The sequence below is a fragment of the Lepidothrix coronata genome, unplaced genomic scaffold (assembly GCF_001604755.1).
Source record: "Lepidothrix coronata isolate B3197 unplaced genomic scaffold, Lepidothrix_coronata-1.0 Scaffold105, whole genome shotgun sequence".
Classification (NCBI taxonomy): domain Eukaryota; kingdom Metazoa; phylum Chordata; class Aves; order Passeriformes; family Pipridae; genus Lepidothrix; species Lepidothrix coronata.
The window spans coordinates 3,026,938-3,051,984 of NW_016690285.1; the positions used below are offsets into that span (position 1 = coordinate 3,026,938).

General features: G+C 43.0%; 1 protein-coding gene across 3 annotated transcripts in view; it reads left to right on the forward strand.

Annotated features, from left to right (window-relative positions):
* Window positions 1-25,047, forward strand: part of TANC1 (tetratricopeptide repeat, ankyrin repeat and coiled-coil containing 1) — a 65,141-nt gene that overhangs the window by 4,426 nt on the left and 35,668 nt on the right. For all 3 annotated transcript variants that reach the window (XM_017823740.1, XM_017823738.1, XM_017823739.1), the window contains exon 2: window positions 15,083-15,157. In XM_017823740.1, the coding sequence (XP_017679229.1) occupies window positions 15,097-15,157 (61 nt within the window). In that variant the 5' untranslated portion in view covers window positions 15,083-15,096. The remainder of the gene's footprint in view (window positions 1-15,082; window positions 15,158-25,047) is intronic.

Sequence of the window (25,047 nt, forward strand, 5' to 3'; positions counted from 1 at the left end):
CAGGGTGACAGGGTGGCAGGGTGACAGGGTGGCAGGGTGACAGGGTGGCAGGATGACAGGGTGGCAGGACGACAGGGTGGCAGGGCAGGGTGACAGGGTGGCAGGGCAGGGTGGCAGGGCAGGGTGGCAGGGTGGCAGGGCAGGGTGGCAGTGGCGCGTGTCCCACGTGGCACAGAGGTGTTGGGGCTGTGTGGGGCGCGCAGGGACACCCCGAGGGCAGCTCTGGAGGGGTCCTGGGGCGGCGGTGGGGCGTGGATGGGGGCTCTCAGCGCTGTGGGCAGGAGGCTGAACACTGAACCTCCTCCACTCCGAGCTGTTTCTTACCTTCCACCCATGTATGCCCCCGTGTAGCTCAAACAGATCTGTAATTAAAATCTTCAGGAATTAGCACGTTACAGCAAAGCCTACAGTTTTGTCCAGAGCCCTTTAGTGCATCCTGCTGCTGTGGGGAGGGCTCCTTCCACAGCCAGGCACCGTGCTGGGCTGGGACCTCCGCCTGCCCTGGGAGCCACTGGCTGTCACACCCCCCATGGGATTAGTGGGACCTGGTGTCCCCTGTGCCTCGGAGCACATCAAGTGCAGGTTCAGAAATGTGTAGGGTGAGAGGGTGAGGGGTGGCTGCTTGCTTGCTGCATATTTCATATATTTGATAATTAACAGCTTTCAAACCAAAGTGCCTGTAAAATGTTTGCTGCACTGCACTGAAGTTGTGTATGTGGTGTGGATTGGCTTTTTGTGTTGTTTCTGTTTGTTAGTGGGGTTTTTTGGTTTGTTGTTTTTTTGTTTCGGCTTTTTTTTTTTTTTTTTAAAGACTGGATCTTAGTCTTAGTTAAATTTAGCTCCAGCAAGAGAGAAGCTGGAACTTGTTAGCACACAGGAAACGCCCTGACAGGAGGTTTTTGATGTGTGTGCTTGTGTGAATGTGAACTCTGCAGATCCACACTGGAGTCGGGCCTGGGGAGCTCTGGGTTGGTCACAAAATCTGAGTAGTATAAGATTGTGCTTTTCTCCTTTCAGTCATTTACAGTGAAACTTATCCATTTCTTCCTTAGCAGATGTCCTTTCTATATTTCTGACCATACTTTAACAAGCAGGTATTTGAACAATATCAACTAAGAGTAAATAGCAAAATACAGCCTTTGCTTTTTGAAACTTAAATGAGATGGAAGTTGATAATAGAGAGTTTAATGTGTGGGTTTGATGGTTGGGTTTGATTCGGGCTTGTTTTTCTTCTTTTTTCTGTGTTGTGTGGGGGTTTTTCTTGCTTGTTTTTTGTTATTATTTTTGAACAAGAAGGACAAAACACAAAATATTCTTAATGTGAGTTTTGGAGGGAGACTGTTTTTGTGTTTTACACCAGAAATGCTTTTGAGTTGAGTTGATTATTTAGTTAATATACTTCAAGGTCTGTTTTACACTGGGCTAAATTCCCACTGAGATCACAAAGGGATTTTTTGTATTAGAAAGGACCAAGTTCCTGGATTATTCTACAAAATTTGCCAGCAATTGAAAGTTTGAAGAAAAGAGAAATATTACTACCACAAAATGTAGACCTGGTAAAGTAAAATTATCAGCACTTCCCAACTACTGATACAAAATCTTTGTGTTCATGCAAGAATTACTTCAAAAAGTTCAAGAGACAATGTGACAACACATCAGGGGTAAACTTTGCTTTACCCTCAGATAAATTGTACTTGGCAAAGGTAGGATGGCGTGTAGGAATGTTGTGCCTCCTAGCATCATGTACCAACCGAATGTGCAGTTTCAGAGTTCACTGGTATATTCCAAACTCTGGGAATACAGAGCTGGTGTGTATGTTTTTGTTGATTCTCTGTCTAAGCCATTCTTTGTGCCACTGTGGCTCCTCACCACATGTCTTCTGTGAGTTTGCAGTAAGTCAGCAGTGATTGACAGAGCACTTTATGAATGTTTTACACTCATTCGGAGGATCCAGGCATGCTTTGGAAGTTTGAGGAAAAAAGAACAAATTAATGTTGGTTTTTTCCTGACTAAAAATGCTGCACTTTGTCCTTAAAAGACAATAAGGAAAGGACATTAAGTGATTTTGTTGTGCTGGAGTTCAAAGCTGTGTAAAAGTCTGCACCAGAGGAATATGTGGAATGGTTTGTTAGAGAGGACTTGTTCCTCTCCTCGCTTTTTGCTCCCCCGTGCCTGTGCAGAGGGGGTTCCCCCAAGGCTCTGGCACCCCCTGTGCAGTGTGTGCCACCAGAGCTGCCTTGGGTCTCACTGGGGACTAGGGCTTCCAGAGAAAGCTCCTTTTGTTAGCAGTGTTCCATGCATCTGCCTGCCTGGCACCTGAGGAATCTCACACTGTCCCTCAGGCTGGCAGAAACAAGATTATTTTCTTCCTATTTTCACCATGTCTCCTAATAGGAAAAACAGATGCTTTCCTCCTTAGTGAACCTTGCTTGAGTCTCCTTTCTACAGTTCTCAGCCTTCCCCAAGTGAAAAATTTAATTTTGTTTCTTTACAGTTTTTCTTCTGTTCACAGGATTTTGAGCTGAGTGAGTTCTTGTTGGTGTTGCATCTCTTCCCAAATCAGTGAACTCGACTCATTTGATGTACAGTGGGCTTGCAAAGCAGCCCAAGGATAGGTTAAGGGGAGGCAGAATACACTATCTTGGCAAACTCATTAAGATTTGCACAGTCCTAAGATTTTAATGAATAATTACTCTTTTTTTTGAAGGATACAGGTTTGTATTTCACTACTAGTTAAATTCTGGTTGTGAGGATTTAAATTTAATTTTTTTTTGGACTCTTGCCTGTGGCAGGAATGCTTTCTGGCATCTGAGTTAGAGGCTTTACTGGTGCTTGGCTGTTTAATTACCGAAAACAACAGGACAACTGTAAAATTTTAATAAATATGGGCTTGCCAGGTATTTCATATTTTTGGTAAAAGCATGTAGGATCTTGTCTACATCAGGGAGTTATTGCAGGATGGGGCAGGGTGTGAATGTGAAGCACTTTTCCCCTTGCATAGACAAGTCTTTAATTTTTCTTGAAGAGCAGACTCTGGGATGTTCCACGTATTCCACGTTCTTGTCCCTGGTTTGAGCTCTGCAGTGGACTTGTCACTGACAAGGAATTACACCTAAAGCATGTGTCTGGTTTGTGTGAATGACGTCACTGGTTTTGGGGGCTGTGTGTGTAAAGAGACCACGTGTGCCAGGCTGGGGCCGAGGGAGGCCTTGTGTGTGAGCCCACTGGGACAGGGCTGCCTGTCAGGAATGTGCAGGCAGCTCCTTTTGGTGCTGTAACAAGGCCTCTCGATGCCATTGCAGCGTACCTGCTTCAAAATGAGAAGTGCTTCAAGGGAAAAGGAGTTGGAAGAACATGGGTGTTAGGATTTCCTTGCAGTTTACACTACAGAAGTGTGCCTGAGTCTTGTCCATAAAACAACACAATCAGGTAATTAAAACCAGAAGGTTTACATTTCACAAGAGACAGAAAAAGGCAGCATCCCAGGATCTGAGGTGGGAAGCAGGGAGGGAACTATTTCTGTTTTGCCACATTCCGATGGGTGAGATCTCAGGAAATAGCTGAGCCAGTGTAACAGTTTGTTGTGATTCAGAGGAGCGGTTTTCCTTTGCTCTGTACCTGCTGGGAGACCCTGCTCTTTTCCTGTGTCACCTCTGCTCCTCTGGCTCTGCAGTGCAGGTCAGTGAGCGCAGGGAGGATGAATCGTGGCTGGCACAAGGCAGCAGGAGCTGCAGGAGCAGCAGGAGCTGCAGGAGCTGCAGGAGCTGCAGGAGCTGCAGGAGCAGGCTGACCCCGCTACCATGCTGTAAAGGCTGCACCAGTATGACCTTGAGCCAACTGGGCTTTGCTTCTCCCGAGCGAAATGGAAATAAGGTTGTTACCCACCCTGCAGGCTGCGGGGAGCTGGCATGTGTTGTGAGATGCTCTGAGGTTGAAGAGCAGTATATATAAATACCCAGCATACCTCCTGGATTATGTAACTCAAGTGTCTGGTCTCTAGGCATCCTCAAAAATGTTAATGTTTAATTCCAAAGTTTGCTCATTTATTTTATCCACAAAGATTATACTGCTTTATACCCTTCTTTTTGTGTGTGTGTGTGTAGCCATGCTAATGTGTCCTGGACAGTCTGGTATGTTTGAGCCCTGTGTTCCTTGTGTTCCTGCTGCTCATTCCTACATTTTAGGTAGGGTCACGTAGATGCTGTATTTGCTCTTTTTTTTTTATTTTGTGGGGATGGTGTGGCAAGGGGCACTGTCACAGTATATTAACACTATCTTATCCCAGACCAGCAGGGGATGTGTTTGTTAACAGATCTAACAGATCCATTTGGACAGCTGCATTCTCTGAAGGAAATAACTCTGTATTGTACCTTTGATACAGGTTTCCAGCATTTTCTTGTGTGACTTGCCCTGCTTGAGCAGGGAGCTGGACCAGATGACCTCCAGAGGTCCTTTCCAACCTCAGCCATTCCATGACTCTGCTGTAATCAAGGAAGTCCTAATGAGTGTTTCCTCTCTGTCACTGTGGGCACCTCAAGCTGCTGGTGCACACAGACCACTCTACTTCTAGTAACTAAGGCTAAAGATAGTGATCCTAATGAAGAAAACATCAGCATCAATTGGACACCAGAGGAGTATATTTTAAAAGTCACATTAAAACATGCAAAAGCGCTCACCTAGTAATAGATGTGTTCATCTCTATTTTTAGGCCTTTGAAGCAGGAAGTAGGTAACATGTCCCTTGTGTACAGATTTTGGATGGAGCTCTGCATTTGATTCCTGGCAAAAGTGACTGGCTGTGATTCCCAGCCATTTCAAATCAGGTATTTCATGATGAGGGATTATAGAAAACATACTGTCCCAGAATTTGCAAGGATAGCTGCTGTGCGGGGAAAAAAATAGACCACAACACACAGGAGGAAACTCCTAACAGGAGGAGAGGGACCATTTCTACTTTTTTGAAAGGGAGGAAAATTCCATGAAGAAACAGAATAAAGTCCTGAGAATATCTTATTAGAAGGATAAAGAATATAGGAGATCTGGAACTAGATATGATAAGGAACTAAAACAGAAAAAAAGCTTTGAGTTTTCTCAGCACTATGTTACCATCATTCAAGGATATTGCATGTATTATTGTGATACTTCTTTAAAAAAGGAAATCTCAAGCAGATTAGATTCACTGGAAACCTGGAAAGTAGCTGTGGTAATGAAAAAGTCACCTCTTCTGTGTTCTGGACAAAACACTGACAGGATTTTGCCTGGTACCCTTTCCTGTTGTTGCATAGAGGAATTCTGTAAGGAAAATCATCTGTAAATTTTTTTTTCTGTAGATGAAAAAATGGTGGTAGAAGCCTTCCCTTCTAGAGACCAGGCATATATTTGCATATTATATCCTGCAGTATTTTCCTTGAGTTCCATGCACCTACTAATCAAATACTACCAGGTTTCACTAGTGCCTTGGCTTACTGTCAAATGATTTAATTTAGCGTTTAGAGGGAATTTGTTTTCCTTTTGTGAAAGGATTGTCAGTTACTCTGGTCTTTGGAATTCAGTGGTTTTTTCCCTGTACAGTGGTGTCAGATTAGATACAGTAGATGCAGCAGGTGTCATTTTTAGTGTACAAAACCCATCCCCTTTGACTGGCAGCATGACTGAAGACACTCATTCTGCCAGTTTATGTGTAGTCTGGTGGTAAAATCTCATTTTGAGGTACAGCAAAGTTTCTTCAAATCTGGAGCTGCCTTATGGGTTTTTTCCCCTTTATTCCTATTTGGTTTGCTAGTTAGTTATGTGTAACTTTGTGGGCAGAATAAACAGCTGTGGAAATCAGGTGTTCACTGGGCCACATGCTACCTACCTCACTATGTCCAGAAGAGGCCTGTGGTGCTGGAAGTCACTGCTTTGGGTATTGCCCAGAGTACTGTTTTAGAGCTACCTTAGCTTACCTCTGTGCTCCACTGAAATGCTCGAGATGGTATTCATTTTGGTCAGGTCTGATTTTGAAAAAGATAGTTTGTGAGTTTGGGGGGTTTTTTTGTGTGGTGGTTTTTTTGGGTTTTGGTTTGTTGTGGGTTTTTTTTTTTTATATGAAGGCTGATAAGAACTTCATTGGTGTTCTTTGGACTGAAAAGGAAGAAAAGTGTCTGCTTTGCAAGATCTGAATTTCAAATACACATCTGAAAACAAGATTCCATGCAGACAGATAACTAGATAGATTTATGTAGGATTTTTTATATGTGAGGTTTGTTGACTGCCTTATTTTTAGCAAGTTGAAAGTGAAACTTAATAACTTTGTCCCCCTTGCTATTGGTTTAGCCTGTTTCCTTCTGATAAAGTATTTCATGATATTAAATCCCTTTATATGGGATAACTTCCTTCCCTTGAAGTTTTAAGGTGGTTGAAATAAACAGTAATTTATTTGTTTCTCTCTGTGACCTGCAGCCTGAAAGCCCCAGTAAAGTAGATGGTGGTTCCCCTGTCCCAGCTGTAGTAGTTCACTTGCTAAGCTTATGGATTTTAGAGATACTTTAGTCTAGGAGGGTTTTAGTCATTACTGTTCAGCCTCACTGGGGGGACCTTATAATCTTCTCAGTAGTGACATAGGAGGGAAGTGTAGCCTTTGGCTACTCACCCACTGTGAGCCTGGAGAGCTTCTCTCCTGGCCGTGAGACGAGGTGTGGTGGATCCAGGTGGTGTTCCCGAAGCCAGCGGTGGGATTACTGTGCTGTGCAGATGTGCACTGTCCCTGGGCTCAGCATTCCCGTGGGCAGACGTGGCTCCTGGTGCTGTAGGACACACTGTTTTCTCAGCACAGACAAGGGAGGATCCCTGGTCACAAGTAGGTGATGCAGCCCTTTGAAAATCCTGCCAAAAATTATTAGAGATTTGATGCATGGCCAGTAAGTTTGGTGCTATTATTTGAAGTTTGTAGCCTGTCCTCTAGTTACAGATTTCTTACAAAGTAGGTGTTATTTCTATTTATTGCTTGTCTTTAACACCAGAGGTATGTGTTACATCTAGATGGATTTCTGCTTCTTCCCCCTTGGTTTTCTAGACTGTGGTGGTTCCTTAATAGTAACTGTAATTTGACAGGAGCAGAAAAAACTGGCTTAAATCCAAATGGCAAAGACTGCCCCATCCAGGCTGCCTGTGAGCCTTGGCTCAGGAACACAGGACCCCACAGCTCTTGCAGGGGCTGTACTGGGATGTGCAGGAGGCCTGGGGAGCGCAGGGATCCCTGCTGGATTGTCGGGCTCATTCACCGGGTGCCCAGGTGCTGCCTGTCCCCAGTTTGACTTTGTTCCATCAGTCCTGTCTGCAGCAGGGAGGGAGCACAGTGTGGATTTGCCTGGTGTGGAGGGAGCAGGTTAAACTGATGCGGAGCTGAAGGACCAGGGTTTGCCCACAGAGCTGTTTAAGTGCAGCCTGTGGAAGGAAAGATGGCTCGTTCTGCCTCACCTTTATTTGTGGCTGGTTGGAGTCAGTGGTGGTGTTTTACAAGCAGCTTGTGGATTTTCTTCTGAAATTAGGACTGTATCTAGGACAGCTGAGAAACCAGAGACACATTTTATTTCTGTATCCCTCATCTTTTGTGCTCTCTGGAGAGGACAGGGCCGTGATAGCCCAAGCATGTAACTGTTTGGTAAAATAAGGCTTAATTACTATGAGTTGGGTCAAAGTTTTGGTTAACATGCTCTTGTTCTTCAGTTTAATTTTCTGGTTGTTAGTAAAGCTGAAATGCCAGTTTCTGACCTAGTTTTCATCTAGTTTTAGGCTCTTGATATTCTGCTGACTTGTGTGCAGGGTGTCACTTCTGCCAGCTGGAATGTGATGCGTTTTCTTGCCTGGTGTTTTGACCTTTTCATAATTTGAGTAGGTGTTTGTCACTTTTCCTGTGTTTACCATGGGAGGGGAGGATGGAGAGTGATGGAAAGTGGCCATTACAACAAAGGCAAGAAAAAATACATCTGTGGTGATACTTCCTTTTCCTTTGCTCCCCTCTGCCTCAGTGGAAACGAGGTCTGTGATGGCCCTGGTTCCTGGGGGTTGCTGGCTGCGATGCTGCACACGGTGTCTCCTCAGGAGTTCTTTATAAACCTCATGGCCTTAATTCATTCTACAGTGCCTCTCTAAGTACTGACCTTCCGCTTAGGGGAGGGCCAACCCTTTTTTTTTTTTGAAGCCTTTTTATTGGAAAGAGGGTTGTCTGTGGAGACAGGTAGTGAGGAGCCTTCCCCACCCTTGTTTATCCCGCTCTCAGCAGACCCACCCTCCACCCTCGTGCCCCTGGAGCAAAAACTTGGGTTGCAGCATAATCTCTGTACACTGATCCTTGTCTGGCAGAGCTGGAGGACAGGAAAGATAATTCATTGAATTTAGAAATAAAAGGCAGTGGAATGATTGAGGGTAATTTACTTCTGTGAGACCTAAAGATAAAACTGAGGGGAGCAAACTGCCCTGGTGAGAGCAGAATTAGGCTGAATGAGGTGAGACCAGGAGAGCACAGTTCACCCTTGGAGGAACCTGACAGTGTCCTGTCAGTGATGAGCTGGAGGGGTGAGGTTCAGAAAGAAGCCTAAGCACCAAGGATAAATTCAGTAGGAACGAGAATGGTTTGGCACGAGGTTTGGGTTTGGTTTTTCTTGGGATTACCTTGGTTTTATTTTGTTTTGTTTTGTAAGTCATAGCTGAAGAAAGGGGAATTTCTGTAGAAAGTGGTAGAAGACTGTGGTCTCGGCATTTTCTCTGGAGGGTCTCAGCAGAATGGGAACAAAAAGGGAAAAACACCTCATCGCTGGTCAGATATTTGGCATACAAGAAACAGCTGTGAACAGTTAAGATTTTCAGGCTCTGTTGAGAACTGCTGCTCTTCTTCCCCAGTGTAGACAAGCAGGTGATTCCACCTGAGACTCTCCATCTGCACGATGGCCGAATCCTTGGGTTGGTTCAAACAGGTTCTTATGGCCTTTGAAGTAAATATTTCTGACTTGTGAGTGCTCTCCATCTGCTTTGGGGTAGTAAGAAGTAGCTGGGGAACAGTAATGTCAAAAATAGTGACAAAGAGCCATTTCTGCAGTGGCTGGCACCTGCCCAGGGTTTTTGGACAGCAGCGAATCAAGGTGACCATCTTTTCCCCTGTGTTGGCAGTCTTCAGGGACATTGGCCAAAATAATCAGTAATCAGGTAAAAGAGTAGCATAGCAGAAAACTGGGTGATTGCAGGGCAGAACAGATACATCTCTGGCACCTGGGAAATCAGATCTAGATGCAGACTGGTGGGAAAAAAGCTACTGCAAAAGCACATTCTAATAGCTAACATGATAATGAGGTTTTTCTCACACTTCCTCATCTTTCACCGCTTTCATTGTATTTTAATAGTGCTTCAAGGCATAATTCCACTTTACCAGTGAACAGCAAACTGGAAACGTTGCTGTTGAACTGCAGCATAGCTTTCCTGGGGGTCAGGTGAGAGGGGAAAACGTGGAGGATCTCATAGGTGAGTTTAATAATAATTAGGTTGCTGAGCGAGGAGCAAATGGCACAAATGGAGGACAGCTTGTTAGCTTGGTATCTGTATTGATTTTCCTGCATAAGAAACAGCTACACAGGGTAAAGACAGTAATCGTTTAGGGTGCTGTATAAAACATTTCAGTAATAGCTATTTAACTTCTGTGGGTCTGACTAAGCTCACTGGAAACATCATATGTGCCACTTTCTACTTTGTTGCACGAGGTCAGAGGCAGACCCCTTCAGTGTGTTTTATCATTTTCATTCATGCATTTGAATCATAATAAAACAAATATATCTCATCAGAAGTTGTACCTTAAAAAACAAAAGTAAAACCACAGTTCTCTTCAAATGTGTGTTTGTTCTTGAATTAGGAGTCTCTTAGATCTGGGGATATGCCCTCTGTTTATTATAAAATGCCAGGTACTGATGATTCAAAATCTAGTGATTTGAAAGGATTTTTACTTACTGTCTTGATTTCTGTTACATCAGTGACACCTTGCTGCTTTAAGTATTGTATTTTGCTGTGTTTTGCTCTTGTTTCAAATCTACAGTTCAGAATTTCAATTTTCCGGAAAAGGGAAATGTTGAGACTTTTCTGTGTGTAAACAGTGACACTCTGAATGCGTTTGAAGGCAGCGAAAGCAGTTTTCTGTAAAACTTGGGATTTTGGGATTCAAATGTTTGAATCTCTGCATTCAAAAATAAAAAATACACTTTTAAAAATACAGTTTATTTGAAGTATATGTTTGATAAATCCCACACTGAAAGGTGGTTTTTCCCTGATGTATTTCTGTGCAAAAGTAGAGTAAGATGTTCTACCCTTTATTTCTTTGCAAAGAAATGTTAACTGGTTTTCAGGATTTAAATCAGAGAGCCTGAACACCACAACTGTGGGAAGCAGGTGGAGCACGTGGGCATTAACTCAAGTGGTTACCTACTGTGTAGGATTAGTTTATTTGACCTCTGCAGAAGTGCTGAACTGTAGGTAGATCTCTGAAAATAACCCACTGCAGAGGAAAGGCAGGTGGAATAAAAGCTGTGAATGCAGACAGGAGCTGTGAATCAGCTACTGCCCGATGTTGGTGTCTTCAGTAGCTGCTTTGTATGGAAAATATTCTCATGCCAGACAGTTGTTGAGTTTTAAGGAGAGACTCAAAGGCTGAGTGAAAATGTGCAGAGATTTTTTTCCAGTGTCTGCTTTCCAGAGGGGATTCCCCAGGTAACAGAGTACTTCATTTGTGAAGGTCAGCAAATGAAGTGACCTGTTGCACGTGCCTGCTCCCGCCCCTTTCCATGTCCCAGCACTCGTGTTTTATCCAGCTGTCCGTGTTCTGGAGTCCCTCATATAAAGCTGACCATACAAGCTCTGGAATCAAGGGACGTTCTGCCCCTTCCCTTCATGCTCTGAGCAGGAAGCGGTTGTATGGAATGTCTTGTGGGTCTGAAGGCAAACGGTTGAGCAGGTGGGAGGGCAGCACCCCTTTGAAAACTTGTGGTGAGCTGGGGATCCAGCTTTGTCAGCAGCTGACATGGTCTTCAATTCCACAGGCAAAAGAGTTCTGTTTGGACATTACCAGTATCAGCCTGGGATAACAAATCTGCATCTGGTATCCACTTTAAAATGGAAATGATTGTTTTTAAAAGACTTTCAAATCTTTAGAGAAACACTGTTTGTAATTGGTATTTTTAAGGTGCAGTATTTAGTTCATTCCCTAAATGTTCTCCCATGCACTCTGGAACAGGAGTGATGTTACCCTGGACCCAAGGCTGTAGCATTACTTCAGAAACCAGCTGATTTTCAGACCTTTCAGCTTGTGTGTGCAAACCAACAGCACATTTCACTGCTCTTGTTTTGCCTTTCCAGTCCTGCCCATGTGTGTACTCACAAAGCAAAAGGTGAGTTGCCTTGGAAGTGCTTACCTTTCATGTTGCATAGCATTTTATAGAGAAGGAAGGAAATGGCCTTTGCTTCCAGGTAATAGCCACCTTTTGTATCTCCACTGAATGTGGTGTGAGTCAGTGACCATCTTGCATGCCAGTTCTGTTCTGTGTTGGAAAAGATCCATGAAGAACTGTTTGCACAGTGGGGAAGTTGACCTCAGTTCCAAAAAGAGAAAATCTAGGATGGAATTGTCCTTGATTCCTTTTATTTGATCTCTCATTACCACTTGTCTATATCCTAAGAATAGGAATGATGTATACTGGGAAGTTTCAGTTCTATATCAAGCCTCTCTGTTTCAGTTAATAGAAAATTTATACTTGTCATGTTAAGTTAAATAAGTTAAATATAATACATGGGTTTTCAGGTCTTTTGGGTTTTTTTTATTGCCGCTGTGTTCTAGCTATGTATGTAAAACACCTTTCTCAGATTCTGAAGTTCATTAATGGCTCCAGATCTTAACCCTTGCATAATGCAGGCTTTCTAACATGGCAAATGTTTTTTGTATGGAAAAGAAAAATCTACTTACTTAAAAAGCTGTGTGTAACAAATAGATTGAAACTTTTATTGCATTTATGTCATAGCTTAGGAGGCTGTCTGGGAGAGGGTGTTTGTGCATTTAGAAAAGGTGCTTAGAGTTGGTTTTCTTTCCTTTTGGAATCTGATAATCATAATTTTTAGATCTTGTAGTAGTGGGAGGCATTTGCCATTGAGAGTAAGATGGAGTGAGTAGGAATGCACTTTCTCCTGAAGTACTGCTGGCTTCTGGAATGGTTTTATTCTGCCCCGTGCCAGGATGTTCCCTTTGGAGCAGGAGGTGTCCTCTGTGTCTCCTCTGAACTGGTTATTGAGAGCCTCTGCTGAGAGCTGCTCATCCTCCAGTGAGGAGTGTCCCTGGTTCAGAGGGAGCCTCCCAGCTTTCGGTCGGTGCCCGTTGCCTCTTTGTCCATTGGATTCCGATCTGCCCCCGTTGTTTTTTTCACTGACTTTATTTAAGCTCACATTTCTTCTCTCTTTGAGCTGCTGCGCAGGTTTTCTTTTAACACTGCACCTGTTCAAGGTCCTGTAAATGTTGTGCTTTATTCTTACTATATTTTTTAAAGAAAGATCCAGTGTTCTTGCAACAGTGTCATTGTCTTCACTTGCAGCAGTCTCCCTGCGAGGATCCACCCTGTGAAACCAAATTCTTTCATAATTACCCTCTTGTATTTTTTGTTCTAATCGAATACACCACTGAGCTCCACCACTTCTGGAGGGAAAAAGAATTAAAAAAAAGTGCATCCAGTGGTCTCTATAAGGCAGAGGCTAGATGAGTCCTGCTCTGTGAACTTCAGCAGGACTTTAGGTAGGTTATTTCTTCCTTGTTCGTGTGGTGATACCCACTGAGTTTTAGTAAAGTCACTGTCGTTCTGCATGACATGAGAGTTTAAAATGCCTGTAAGTAAAATTTATTGTGCAGCATACCAGCAATAGACAATACTGAGTGATTTCAGGGGAAACACTAGTGTTTCAAAGCTGGACAAAAGTTAAGAATGTCTCTGCAGCTGGAATTGGACTTCCCATTCTTATGCATGATGTTTGAGCCTTGCCTGTGTGATTGAACAGTGTTTTCTTCACTGAATGTCTCTAGCTGTCAGGGCTGTTTCTTACTCTCAGAAAAGTCTTTACTGTTGTGGATTGTCTCTGTATCCAGCCCATGCAGACAAGCGAGGAAGAGAGAGTGTTTCCACATGGTGCATTTAGTTGTTCTTTCTCATGATCTTGTGGTGGAAATCTAGGAGATATTTCCTTATTTAAAAAAAAATTGAGCAGTGTTCAAGGGAGTGTCATTGACCATGTTCTTTCAGTGCAGCCTCTTGGACTGGGCGTGCTGAGAACAGACACATAGCCCTTGCCTGTAGAACATGGCTGGTGCCCATCACTGACAGTGTAAGCACATGGAGTGTGTGTGTTTTAAAAAAAGAGGCTTCACCCTTCCCAGTTGGCATTCAGCATTCTAGTGTAGTATAGTGATGCTGATTTTGATAAATTTATTGATGGTTTGTAGCCAACAAATAATCATCATTTGCTTCCTTTTAGTTTATTCCATTTTTCAGTTAGATGATCCTGTTTTGGGGGTGTGTTTGTGGGCTTTTTTGATGCTGAAACCGGGGAGGGTTGATGAGTTTACATTCTTTGGGAAACACATGTAAGTGCTGCTGAACCTGTTTGCTCTGGCAGTGGGCAGGGATGGCAGGGATGGTGGTGGGCTTGGCCAGCAGGAATAGCAGGGATGGCAGAGGGCAGGGATGGCAGGGATGGCAGGGATGGCAGTAGCAGTGTCCCTCCCATATGTGCTGGTGGTGCAGAACTCAGGAGCTGGAGCGTTTGCTGCCCTGTGCCCTGGGGTGTGTGGGACCAGGGACTGCCCCTGTCACCACAACCTGCTGGGGGTGTTCCCTGGATGAGTGGGAACCAGCCTGTGGGGTGTGTGGAGCTGTCAGGAAGCCACGTGTGGAATATGATCCAGGCTCTGGAAACCTTCTTGTTAGTGTTGGTGTGTGTGCTTCAGGTTATTCATAGGAGCTGAAGAAATTCTGTTGCACTGATTTTTTTTCTGCTTTATTTCATGAAATGAACTTTCTGAAGCATCCCTGTTTTTTGGACAGAAGGCTTTTGGTTTTCCTGTTGACTTCATGTGGTGTTTATGGCAGTCTGTCAGATTACTTTTTTCCCCCCTTCTTGTTGCATATTTGTACTGCATATTTTCTAAAATGAGATATCTTTGCAGTTTTTCAGTAGAGAAAACAAATGAAATTACAAGTCACAGACGCTCTCAGAAAGGGTTCTGAGAAAGATGAGCTCTTCATACTTCCTTTCATTTTGTTTTCCTTGCTCTTCTTTCCTTTCCTTCTGCTATCTGAAGATAGTTATCTGAAACAACTCAATTGTCTTCCAGGTTTAACAGCCCAAACGTATTTTTCTTATGCTCTGTATTGCTCTGCAGCCTGCAGTGGTGCTCAGTGCAGTTGGTTGCTGAGTGTGAGGTGTGGAAGGCAGAAGTGGTGTGCTCACAGGGCACAGGGGCATTGCAGGGAGGGAGGGAGGTGTCTGTTCTGCTGTCCGGGCACGGGGGCATTGCAGGGAGGGAGGGAGGGAGGGGTCTGTTCTGCTGTGCCTGTGCCACTCGCTGTGTGTGGGACAGGGCAGGGCTGGGGCCTGTTGTCCCCCTGTTCTCCACTCCTGTACTTGGCCTTCCCAGCTGCCATCGGGCTGCTCCTGCCACTCCCAGTCAGCTCTGAATGCCAGGCAGGAGTTAGACCTTAATTCTGGTTTACTTGTGCTGGAGTGTCTGACAGCAGCTGACTGCCATGGAACCGTAATTAGATGTGGAATGTGGAGAATGCTACATTATTTTTCTGTACCAGAAGACAGTGAACTCTTAATTGCTTAGTTTAAGTATTAAAGCATTCCTCATGCATCAGGACTTTGCTTAACCAAGTGAAGCTGTAAGAAGTAAATGTAACTACCAAAAAGTTTCTCCTGATGACCTCACTGTTCTATTTGTATTGATCCTGTCTGTATTTTGTTTGGATTTATGTGAATGAATGTTACTGACCTTGCATTTATTTTTGTTTCTCTCCGTTATCCTCTAGGAGCAACATTTAAAATGTTAAAGGCAGTTTTAAAAAAGAGCCGAGAGGGTGGAAAAGGGACCAAGAAAGATCCAGGTATGAATATCAATGCTATGTGTACTGTGCTGCCAGCTCCAACACAGCCCAGGGCCAGGGCTGCAGGGTCCTCAGCTACAGAAATGCATTTGAAACTCCCTGATTACATATTATGGGTAATAGAATTTTTATTATGCATGTGTTGGGAAAAAAAATTAATTGAAAAAAAATTCAGTGAAAAGTTATTAAACTGGTTACCAAGATTCTGTTATGTTTTAGTTTTTGCTTTAACTACAGGTATTTTTGAAGATAAAATTAATCATCAACAAATCTTACTTAAAATAAAATAAAGCTTATTGTACTGTTAACCATGAATTTAGTAGGCCACTACTTACCTGTGTCGCCTTCCAGGAAGGCAGGTAACAAGAGCTCTCATTGCAGTTCCCAGGGGCAGAGAAGGTCCAGCAATTCCCTTTGAGGAGGAGCAGGTGCTGTGGACGTGCAGGGGTTGGGGCTGGGATGAGCCCTGCCTGTTCTGTGTCAGGTGTGCTGAATTTAGTTTTTGCTGCAGTGGCTGAAAAGCTCATGGACCTGAGGGAGAGTTACCTGTTCTTCACAGTTACATTTTTAACTTCACACTATTCATGTAGACTAATACATCTGATTTTCTGTTGAGTTAGATCCTAAATTACCCATAAGAGTGCATTTACACTCCTTGCAAAATGGATTTCCTACTCCCAGAATAAGTAAAAGCAAAACCAAATGCTTCTTTAATGTGTAAAACCCAGAGTGTAATACAGCTGCCACATCCTTGTTTGCTGGAACCTTGTAAGCAATGCAGTCCTGCTTTCTTGGACAAGCAGGTTATATCTGTGTCTTGCACTGCAGCTTTTAAACCTCTGCAGAGTTACCCCAAGTCCTACAGGTGGAGGGGATTTGCAGGGTTCTTTTGCAAAATGCTGTTGTGTGTTCATCTGGCAGCTAATGTGTTCTTCAGGAAACCTTTGCGGTCTTGTGAAGTTTGCACTCTGCCACAGTTCCTTTCTGAGTGACTGGCTGATGGGTGCTGTGCTGACCAGAAAAAACACTGACAGTAGATCAGAGATGCACAGGAGTGATCACAGAGCAAGACGAAAAGCATCCTGGTAATTTGGTGTGTGCTGCTGACTTGGAGTTACCAGCTGGAGTTGTTTAAACAGAGTGGCCTAAAGATTCCTGTGGTGAGGCTTTCACTGGTACATTTTTCCTTAAAATACTAGATGGAAATTGGTTTAAGCTCAAAAGGAAAATCAGGCTGTTTGGAACAGAGCTCCTCTGACCAGGCTTTGATTAAAATCTGAAGCTTGAAAAGTCTTTTTCCTGTAGGTCAGAAAACACATTTTTTGTTTTAGGATCTCATGACATCTGTCTGGATTAATGTGTGCAAAAGAAAGGATTTTCTCCCTTTGTTTTTACAAATACAGTGCTGCTGTATTTCTGAACACCAAGGGAAGAGTTAGAGCCTGGGAAGTGTTTTGTTTTCATTTTTTATTTGTTTTTTTTTTTGTTGTTGTTTGGGTTTTTCTGTTTGTTTGTTTGTTTTAGCTAGTTTTGGTTTTGTTTCTTTTTTACCAGCAAAGCTCTAGAGTTTCATGTATTAATTGGATGTTATGGAAACCAAGTAGTGGGGAAAACTGTGAGTAATGCCTGACTGGAGAGAGCTAGAGTAAGGAGGAGTGCAGGAGCCGCTTTTTGAAAGGAAGGAAGTAATTTATACAGTGGATTCCAGAGATTTTTGCTTATTTTAGATTTGAAGATGATGTGAAAAATTTAAAAGAAATCCATGTATTCCATTCTGTATTGCCTCCAGGACTTCCTGTAAATCTATGTCCAGTTTAATAGTTTTCTCTTCTGTTCCAAAGGGCCTTCCAACTCTTTTGGCTGTAAGACATTTCTCCATTTTAGAAAAGATGTGAAGCAAGGCAAAGAACATTGGTCTTTGTAGAGCTTATTTTTTGCTCGCTCCTCTCTCTGGTCCTTGAACTCAAAACATGAGAAATGGCAGGGATTTTTTAACTGTGGAGTTGTCCCACTTCATGGCCCTTTGGGTTGATAATAGCCAGAAAAGCTCTTAAAATGTCCTGCTCCCTAGAGAGGGTGGAAATGCTCACCAGGAATGGGAGCTGACTCCAGAGGCAGCAGAGTTGATGTGGAAATGGCCATCCTTTGAGCCAGCCCTGGGCAGAGTAGTGCAGTAGTAAACTTAGATGTTTCTCTCAGCTTTGTGGGCACATGAACTTGATTTTTTGCTGATGAAGTTTTGGAAAAGTTTTCATTATTTTCAGAGCTTGGGAATGTGGGAGGAAGGAGACAGCACAGCTCTGTAGTGCTGCCCGGAACCCAACTGGGAAGACTTGCTGGGGTCTGTTTTCAATGTGTTCCTGGTTTAGGAGTGATGCTGAGTAGGTAGGAGGCAGTAAAATCTGCATGGGTTGTACTGGGACAGCAGGGCCATGAGCTGCAGCTTGGCCACGTGTCAGCGAGTTAGATTGGAAGAGGTTTAGGCTAAACTGCAATAGCTTTTTCTTAAACTGAGGTAACCCCAGTTGTCCCATGGGTTGCATGAAAGGAATGCCTGGAAATCTGTGTAATTCAGATCTGAGTGGGATGATTCCTGTTTGACTGAATAGAACTTCCTGTTTGTGTGTTAACTCTGTTTATTGGTTTTACAGCTGGTAGCCTTGTGGAACCAGGGCAAATAGGAAAGGTGGTTTTTTTCCTGAATTGAAGGCACAGCTGTTGTCTTAAAAAGTCTGTAAAAGGGTTAAAGAGCAAAAAGAAATTAGGACTGGGGTTTTTTAGATAGCTTGTGTGGATGTTAATGTTAGAATTTCTCATTTGACCTGACGTAAGGGCTGAAGACCTGATACTGTACATTTTTGAACTCAACCTGCTGAGTATGGGGATTGCAGTTTTTCATAACTTCTTAAATTCAAGGTCATCTTGAAAAAGAGGGTTGCAAGAAATGGTGTTGATGCTTTGGGAGAGAGACTGAAGTGCTGTGCTGAAGGCTGGAGAGTGTCTTTGTAGAAATAAATTCTTCCCTGACCAGGTGGAAGGCTGTCCCGTGGGAATGTCGCTTGCCAAACGATGCCTTGGGCTGCACCAGAAGCCGTAGCTGGAGGTATGCAGTTGGGCTCAAAACCTGCAGTAAAAATTCTACAATTGTTTTGTTAAAATAGCTCATTTAGGTGTGGCTGGGAGGCATTCATAGGTAGGTAGGTGGCTGTTGTAGGATTAGGTAAAATGTAAATGAGGCAAGTTTAACATGTTCAAACATGCATGTGCATACTTATCAATATGTGCAAACACATGTGGACACAGGTGAAAAGAGCTGTGTTGGCAGCAAGTTGTTCATGGGTAGAGCAGCTTTTACAAGCAGAACTAACGGAATGCATTTCTGAAGGTGGATTTGAGGACAAGGTGGTTGGTTGGTATTCCACTTAGACAAATGGATGTGCCAAAGAAAAAGAATTTCAAATAAACCAATTTTTTGACCAAACTTTTTCTGCATCCAATTTTTTTCTGGTGAAGCAACCTGTCTTTACACTGCTTCAGACATAGTTACTTCCATACAACAGAAATATCTGTCTGTAAGTTGATTTTTCTTTTGTCTTGTCCTTCCTTCCATTATGGATGAAAATACTTGGTAAAGGACAGAACCTGAGGGGGAAAAACCCACAATCTGCACCTGTCACATTAAAGGAACAGAAAACTATTTTGGGAATGTTTGAAACCAAGCAGGAAGAGAGTAAACAGGAAGATTAATTCTTGTGTCCCAGAAGGTAATCGGTGGGTTTATAGTGTCTCATGTACACTGAGCTGAAAATGTACAGCACTTACTCCCACAGTTTCCCCTTGTTTCTCAAGGTTTTCGTTCAGTCTCAGAAACAAAGTAAAAATATGGTATTTTCTCCTCTTTGTCAGGTTATTGTTCTCAAATAAATATTATCTCTTTGCAGAGTTTCCGAGTTCTGTAGCGATTCTCTGGGAGGTGTCTCTGGTGTAACTCATGGGGCCTGTGGCCTCTGCTGAGGGCACACATTCTCCTGCCTTGCTCTTGGCCTTTATGTTCTAGATTTAAGATAATCTCAACTCTGCCATATTTCTGCCCTGCATCTCTTCCTGCCTACCATGGAACTGTCTCTACTCTCTCTCCTGTGTTGTTTTCATAGTTGATTGAGGTTTGCTTGTTGACCGGTTTCTTTCCTTGAGGTTTTTAAATTGACCTCTGTAACCACTGGGAGATTTTCTGCCTCTGGCCTCTCTTGGAAGGAGCTGGCCTTTCTTATTTTAGTATAGCACAGAAACTTTGTGTATTAGCGTCACAGTTCAAGAAATTGAAGCCAAAGACTGTTGTCCAGGCTCAAGTTCAGCAGGGTTACCTGCAGGGCTTGTCTGTGTCTGTGATGAGGTAATGATGTAAAGACTATACACAGTAAGCTTCAGAAGATAAACAAAAAGTACTTCTTAGCTGTCATTGTTTTAGAAGTTCTACTCATTCTTAAATGCTTCAAAATGCTTCAGAGGTAGGTTAGTATTAGTATTTCCTGTTGGGTTTCTGTACTGCCAGCGGCTTTCCACTGTATAATTAGGTTTGTTTTATTTAACTGTCCTAAAGTCAGCAACTTGTCTGCATTTGGGAATCTGCTTTTTTTTTTTTTTTTACTTACTAAGCAAAAGCTCATTCAATATAAAATACGTGTAAAGTATTTCAATTTAAAAAGAAAGGAAAATCCTGTATATTAAGTTTCTACAGAACATGCTCAGTTATTTCAGATGGCTTTTTAGTAGCATGAGTATTGTCGTTCTGTTGACCCAATATCAGGCCTGAAGGAACACGAATAATGGCAGTATTGTGCTTAGTTTGCAGTGCTCTTCCTGCACTAAATCCCATCAGAAGTTGAACATCAAATGTAGTACATGGTATGCATGAAAACTTCGTTGATGTCAGTAGAAATTTAATGTGGTAAGTAGTCGGGACTTTTAGGTTTTCCAGCTTAGAGGCTTGTTAGACATTAATGTAGTGCTCAGATAACAAGGGACAGATTATTATGTCAACAAAAAGATAGTGTTTAGAATGTAGCACATAATGCTTTAAAGGAGAGAATCTGGAGAAATGAGATGGGTGGGTTTGATTTCTGAAATAAAAGGTATTGAAGTGCTTATGTATTTGTATGCATCGGGCTTTCAGTGATTGCCTGCATAATCAGATCTTTTGAATTGGGTTGACAAAAAGGGTCCATATTAATAAGTGTTTCTTGGGTCTTGTTTGATCCAGATTTGATAGATCAGACTTAAATTTTTACAATTTTGAGACTTAGTTAGCTTTGGGTTTCCTTCTTCTTGTGTTCAGATATCTTGACTTAAGTATGAGTGTACAGACTTTTGAATGTTAGTATAGACTGGATGCTTTATTTCTGCATTATGTTCTGTGGTAGATGGGAGTGTTAGTTATTTTGTTTGTCTGCCTTCCTCTTTAGGAACATTTTATACAAAAAAAGTAGAATGAAATCTGAAATTTCTTCCCTTTTTTTGTCACATCATCAGATAAAATTAGGAAATTGAGATTCAACTTAGCATTCTTTTGGAAAAATAAGATGTGTTTCAAAAGCATGAGCTGTGATTGCTCGTACAATGTTCTGCCATTCCTGTTTTTCTGTCTCCTTTCAGCCAAGGCCCTTGTTAGGAATCTGATGTGCAGCACTAGGAATGATAAACAGAAATGTGCTGAAATTCACTGGCACTGTGTTTTGGGTTTTTTTTTTATTATTTTTATTGCTAATGGCAACTAAATTGCTACTCTCAAAAAGAGGGCAGTTGCTGTGCAGAAAGGCCCAATCTTTTCCTAAGACCTGCTACTTAATCTTTATTTTAGAAGTGTGTTTTCGCTTGCCTTTAGCAGTGAAGGTCTGTCTCTCAGCTGACCGTGGTTGGCTAAAGGCATGTTTGAACCCACCTGTCTTGCATTGCATCTCACTCAGCTTCCTGGCTGACACTCACAACCCAGCTGGGAGCATCAAACCTTCGGTACCATTCTGGCAAATGGAAAGGCCATTAAAGAAAACAAGTTTGCATTTTAAAACTAAATGTGCAAATTTAATTGGCTTTTTCTGTCCAAACTCTCTGTGTTATTAGGCTTTGAATTTTAAGTGCAAAGGGACTTTGTGGTGCATGAAGTACACATCCACTGTCTGGAACATTGAACTTGGACTGGAATACTTTCAAGTTTCAGTTTGACTTTTTGTTGTTACTCTAAAAATATCTTGCAACAGAAGACACATTGTTTCATGCTTAAAATATGGTTTTGATTATTCTGTGTTGCTTTGCCCACTTTCTGCTGCTGTTGTCAGTTATTTAGGAGTTTAAACTTTTTTGCTGAGCACTGAGTATTTAATGTGGTGAATGTCTTTTCCCAGAAGCAAATTCCAGTGGTGTATCCCATGTACCTATAAACAAACCTTCCCCTCCCCACCCCAAAAAAAAAGAGATTCTGCCCTTGAAACACATAGAAATCACTTCAGTGGTCCGAATAATCACTTCTCTAAAAATTAGTTGGTTTTTTAAGTAAGAGCTACAAGAGAATGTTTAGTATTTTGTGTACTGAAAAAGTAATCCAGAGTTCAGAAATAAATGCCAGAAAATGGGCAAATAATGTCAAGTACAAGCAGAGTTGGCAAAGCTTGTCCATTTAAACCTTTTATTCTAATGGTGCCTGGGTTGTTTCTTGCTCAGTGCACTTCACTGCTTCCTTTACTCAGGCTGTAATGAGTTTTCTCCCCCTTCTGTGCTAGTTTCTCCGTTTTTCTGGTCTCTCCAGAGTCTTAAGAGCAAATACATTAAATGTTGCTCTTCCCTCATGCATATTTTCCATGCCAGGCTGTTTCCTGCTCCAGAAGGCTGGCTGTGGACTGCCCCACTGAGCAGGGCTGGGCAGTGTGGGCAGTGGTGTGACTGGTTGCCTTGCCCTCCCTTGGCAGCCTAGGACACTGGGCCCCCATCCCTCCTGGAGCGCCGTCTCCTGCAGCAGATGGACAAGCACACATGGAAACTGTTCGGTTTCCAAAGACACAGAACCTTTAAAGGGCAGTGATCAGTGTTTGACAGTTAAAGTGAAGCACCTTATACACAGTCCCTGAGCCATTAGACAGTCCTGGGTACACTTGCCTGTCAGTTCTGCTGAAAGATCAGATGCGAATGGAACATCAAAAACTGTTTTTTAAAATACCAAACCCACTGGTTTTGGTACTCTCTGAACAGTTTCTTGCTACTTAGGCACAGTGATGCCTCGTTCTGGAATGGGCTTTCCAGATGGATCACTTTCCTCAGGCCACACAACTGTTTTCTTTTTCCCACTTTTCATTTCCTTCCAAACCTACCTGTAAGTCTCATCTCTTACTGACACTTGTTAGGGTGCAACACGTTCTACACAGCAGAATGGAGTTGGGTAAGACAGTAGTGACATGTGAGCACATCTGAGTGTTGGCTGTTCCTGTGGCAGTCTCTCTGTAGTGTGGGTGGTACAGTTGCTGCCTGTGCTGTTCTCCGGCAGTTCTCACAGTGGGATCACGGGACACGTGCTGGGCAGGGACTGGAGGCCTCGTGTGCAGCAGCTCAGGGAACGACCTATCTGCTGCCCTCCTGTGCCAGGGCATTAATTCCATCTCACCTGGGACCATTGTGCTCGCTCTGGAGTAGCAGGGAATTACACCTGCCGAGCTCACCCTTTGGGGTCATCCCGGTGCAGATTCCCAGGATTTGTGCAGTGCTGTCACAGTGCAGCACTGCGGGATCCCAGCGCTGGGTCCCTCGGCTTTGGAGGGCCCAGGGATGGGGTCTGGGCAGTGCCCCGGGCAGCCTGCACTGCTCGGTGTGGCAGCAGCAGGACTCTGGGGGCTGACAGAGGCACCATCCCCCTGTTCCAGCGGGATTGCCGGGGCTGTTCACAGGCAGAACACCCGAGTGCATTTGGGACTGAGCTGGATGGGGGGTCAGTTCTGGTTGTCTCTGCTGTGTAGAGGGCTCCAGTCCCTCTCCTGCCCTCACTATGTGCTGAGCTCCAAGTTCTGCCAGCAGGAGCTACCAGTGGCCTCGGACACAGAGCCCCAGACCAGCCCCATGAACGTTGCCCCTGCCCGAGGATCCTTAGCAATGTACCCGGGGTTTGCCACCTTCCAGTCTCCTGCCCCGGACATGTTACAAAGTGCAAAGTTTGCAGCTGTTACATGGCAGGGTTTGTTTGCTCCTTCCTTGGTTTCCAGTTGGTGCCAGAGGAGTCTGGTCAGAGCTGCGTACTCTGTGTTTGGGGTGATGTGGTGTGGCCCTTCGCTCCGTGGGGCTTCTCGGTCAGCAGCAGCACCCTGCAGTGTTAGTGCTTTTTTTTCTTCTTAAAACATCTTCAACAGAACTGCAGAATTTAGGATTTCTTCTTCTGTAGCACGATTCTGTATCAGATGTTTTTCTGAAGTGGGTTGAGAGTTTTCTGTTTCCCTTAAGAAGATAGGTTGAGGGAGAAAAAAGATAAAATGGGCCAACCCAGCAGGGCCTGCCGAGGGAATCCATGGAACATTGACTGCTCTGCAGTCACTCTCAGTACCCAGACTCAAGGACTCTGCATGTTCATTGTTTTAGCTCTCACTGTTGTAAAGGCTGTATAATATATATTATACATGAAATATACATATATATACATGCAATATATTATACATTAAATAATCTGAATTCCCACATCTGCACCAAACTCTTTTTACACATATTTTGATAAAGTAGTTGGCATTCTTCTGGTTTCTAAGCAACTTACATTGAATGAAGAATTAGATGCATTTTATTATGTTTAATACTGACATATACCCTGTAAAGGTTTTCGTTATTTCGAATTAGTTTAATCTTGAAGTTCAAGTTCTCTTTTAGGATATTAAGCTCTACAAAATCATTACTTTAGTCAGCCATCCTTGTATCTTTTTGTATCTAAAGAAGAAAAGTAGTTTGTTAATCAGATTATGCTTTTGAATTGCATCCCTAGGTGCAACTAAACTGGGATTTGATTTCCATTCTTCAAGCTTTTTGTGTGTGGTTTTTAAAGCTATTAAGTTGTTTCTGTGGTTACATTGACCACTGAGTAAGAACTCCAGTGTTGATTGATGTTTTGAAAGCTTTTTGTCCAGAGGCTACTTGGCAGTGGAAAATGTACAACTCAGAGGTTTAAAAAAAAAAGAAAGTGAGGTTTCACAGGACCTTCCCTCATGTGTTTGTTTGACATTGTTAGCAAATTTGAGAGAGGTCATTTTCCTCCTGCTCCAGAATTGGCATCACCAGTTTTACACTGGGGTAGGCACCAAGAATGTCATGTAATTTTAAAGTATTGTTCTGGTAGCTAAAATGTTTTTAAGTTACTAACCTAAAGGTTAGTAACAAATAATTTGGGATTTCTGTGTTTATCAGCATGTGGCCTTCTGCGTATATTCAGGCATTGTAACAAATTGTATTTGGACAGCTGTTTCTCATGCATTTTTCTAGTATCATGTCAAATTGCTATGTTAAAAACATAATGTATTACCTGGTGAATCCCACAAGCTTGGTAATTTTGGGTCTGTTTTGTCATATATGTAGTTCCAGGTATCTTACGGGAATTTTCCTGTAATTTAGATGAAATGTATAAATATGGTCATCAGCCCAATTTATACAAAATAGAAGATGCAGGATTAGGGTAAATAAAACCTACAGGATCGATTTAGAGACTTGGGAAAGGATGATCTAAGCATATAAAAAGAAGCTTGTCACCCCTCAAGCTGGAGCCAGCCACAAGTGAGGGTCCTTGTGTGGATGTGGAGCTGCCCTGCAGGGCCATGAGTGTGTGGGTCCCTCAGAGACCTGTGGGCTCTGCCCCGTGGGTCCCTCAGAGACCTGTGGGC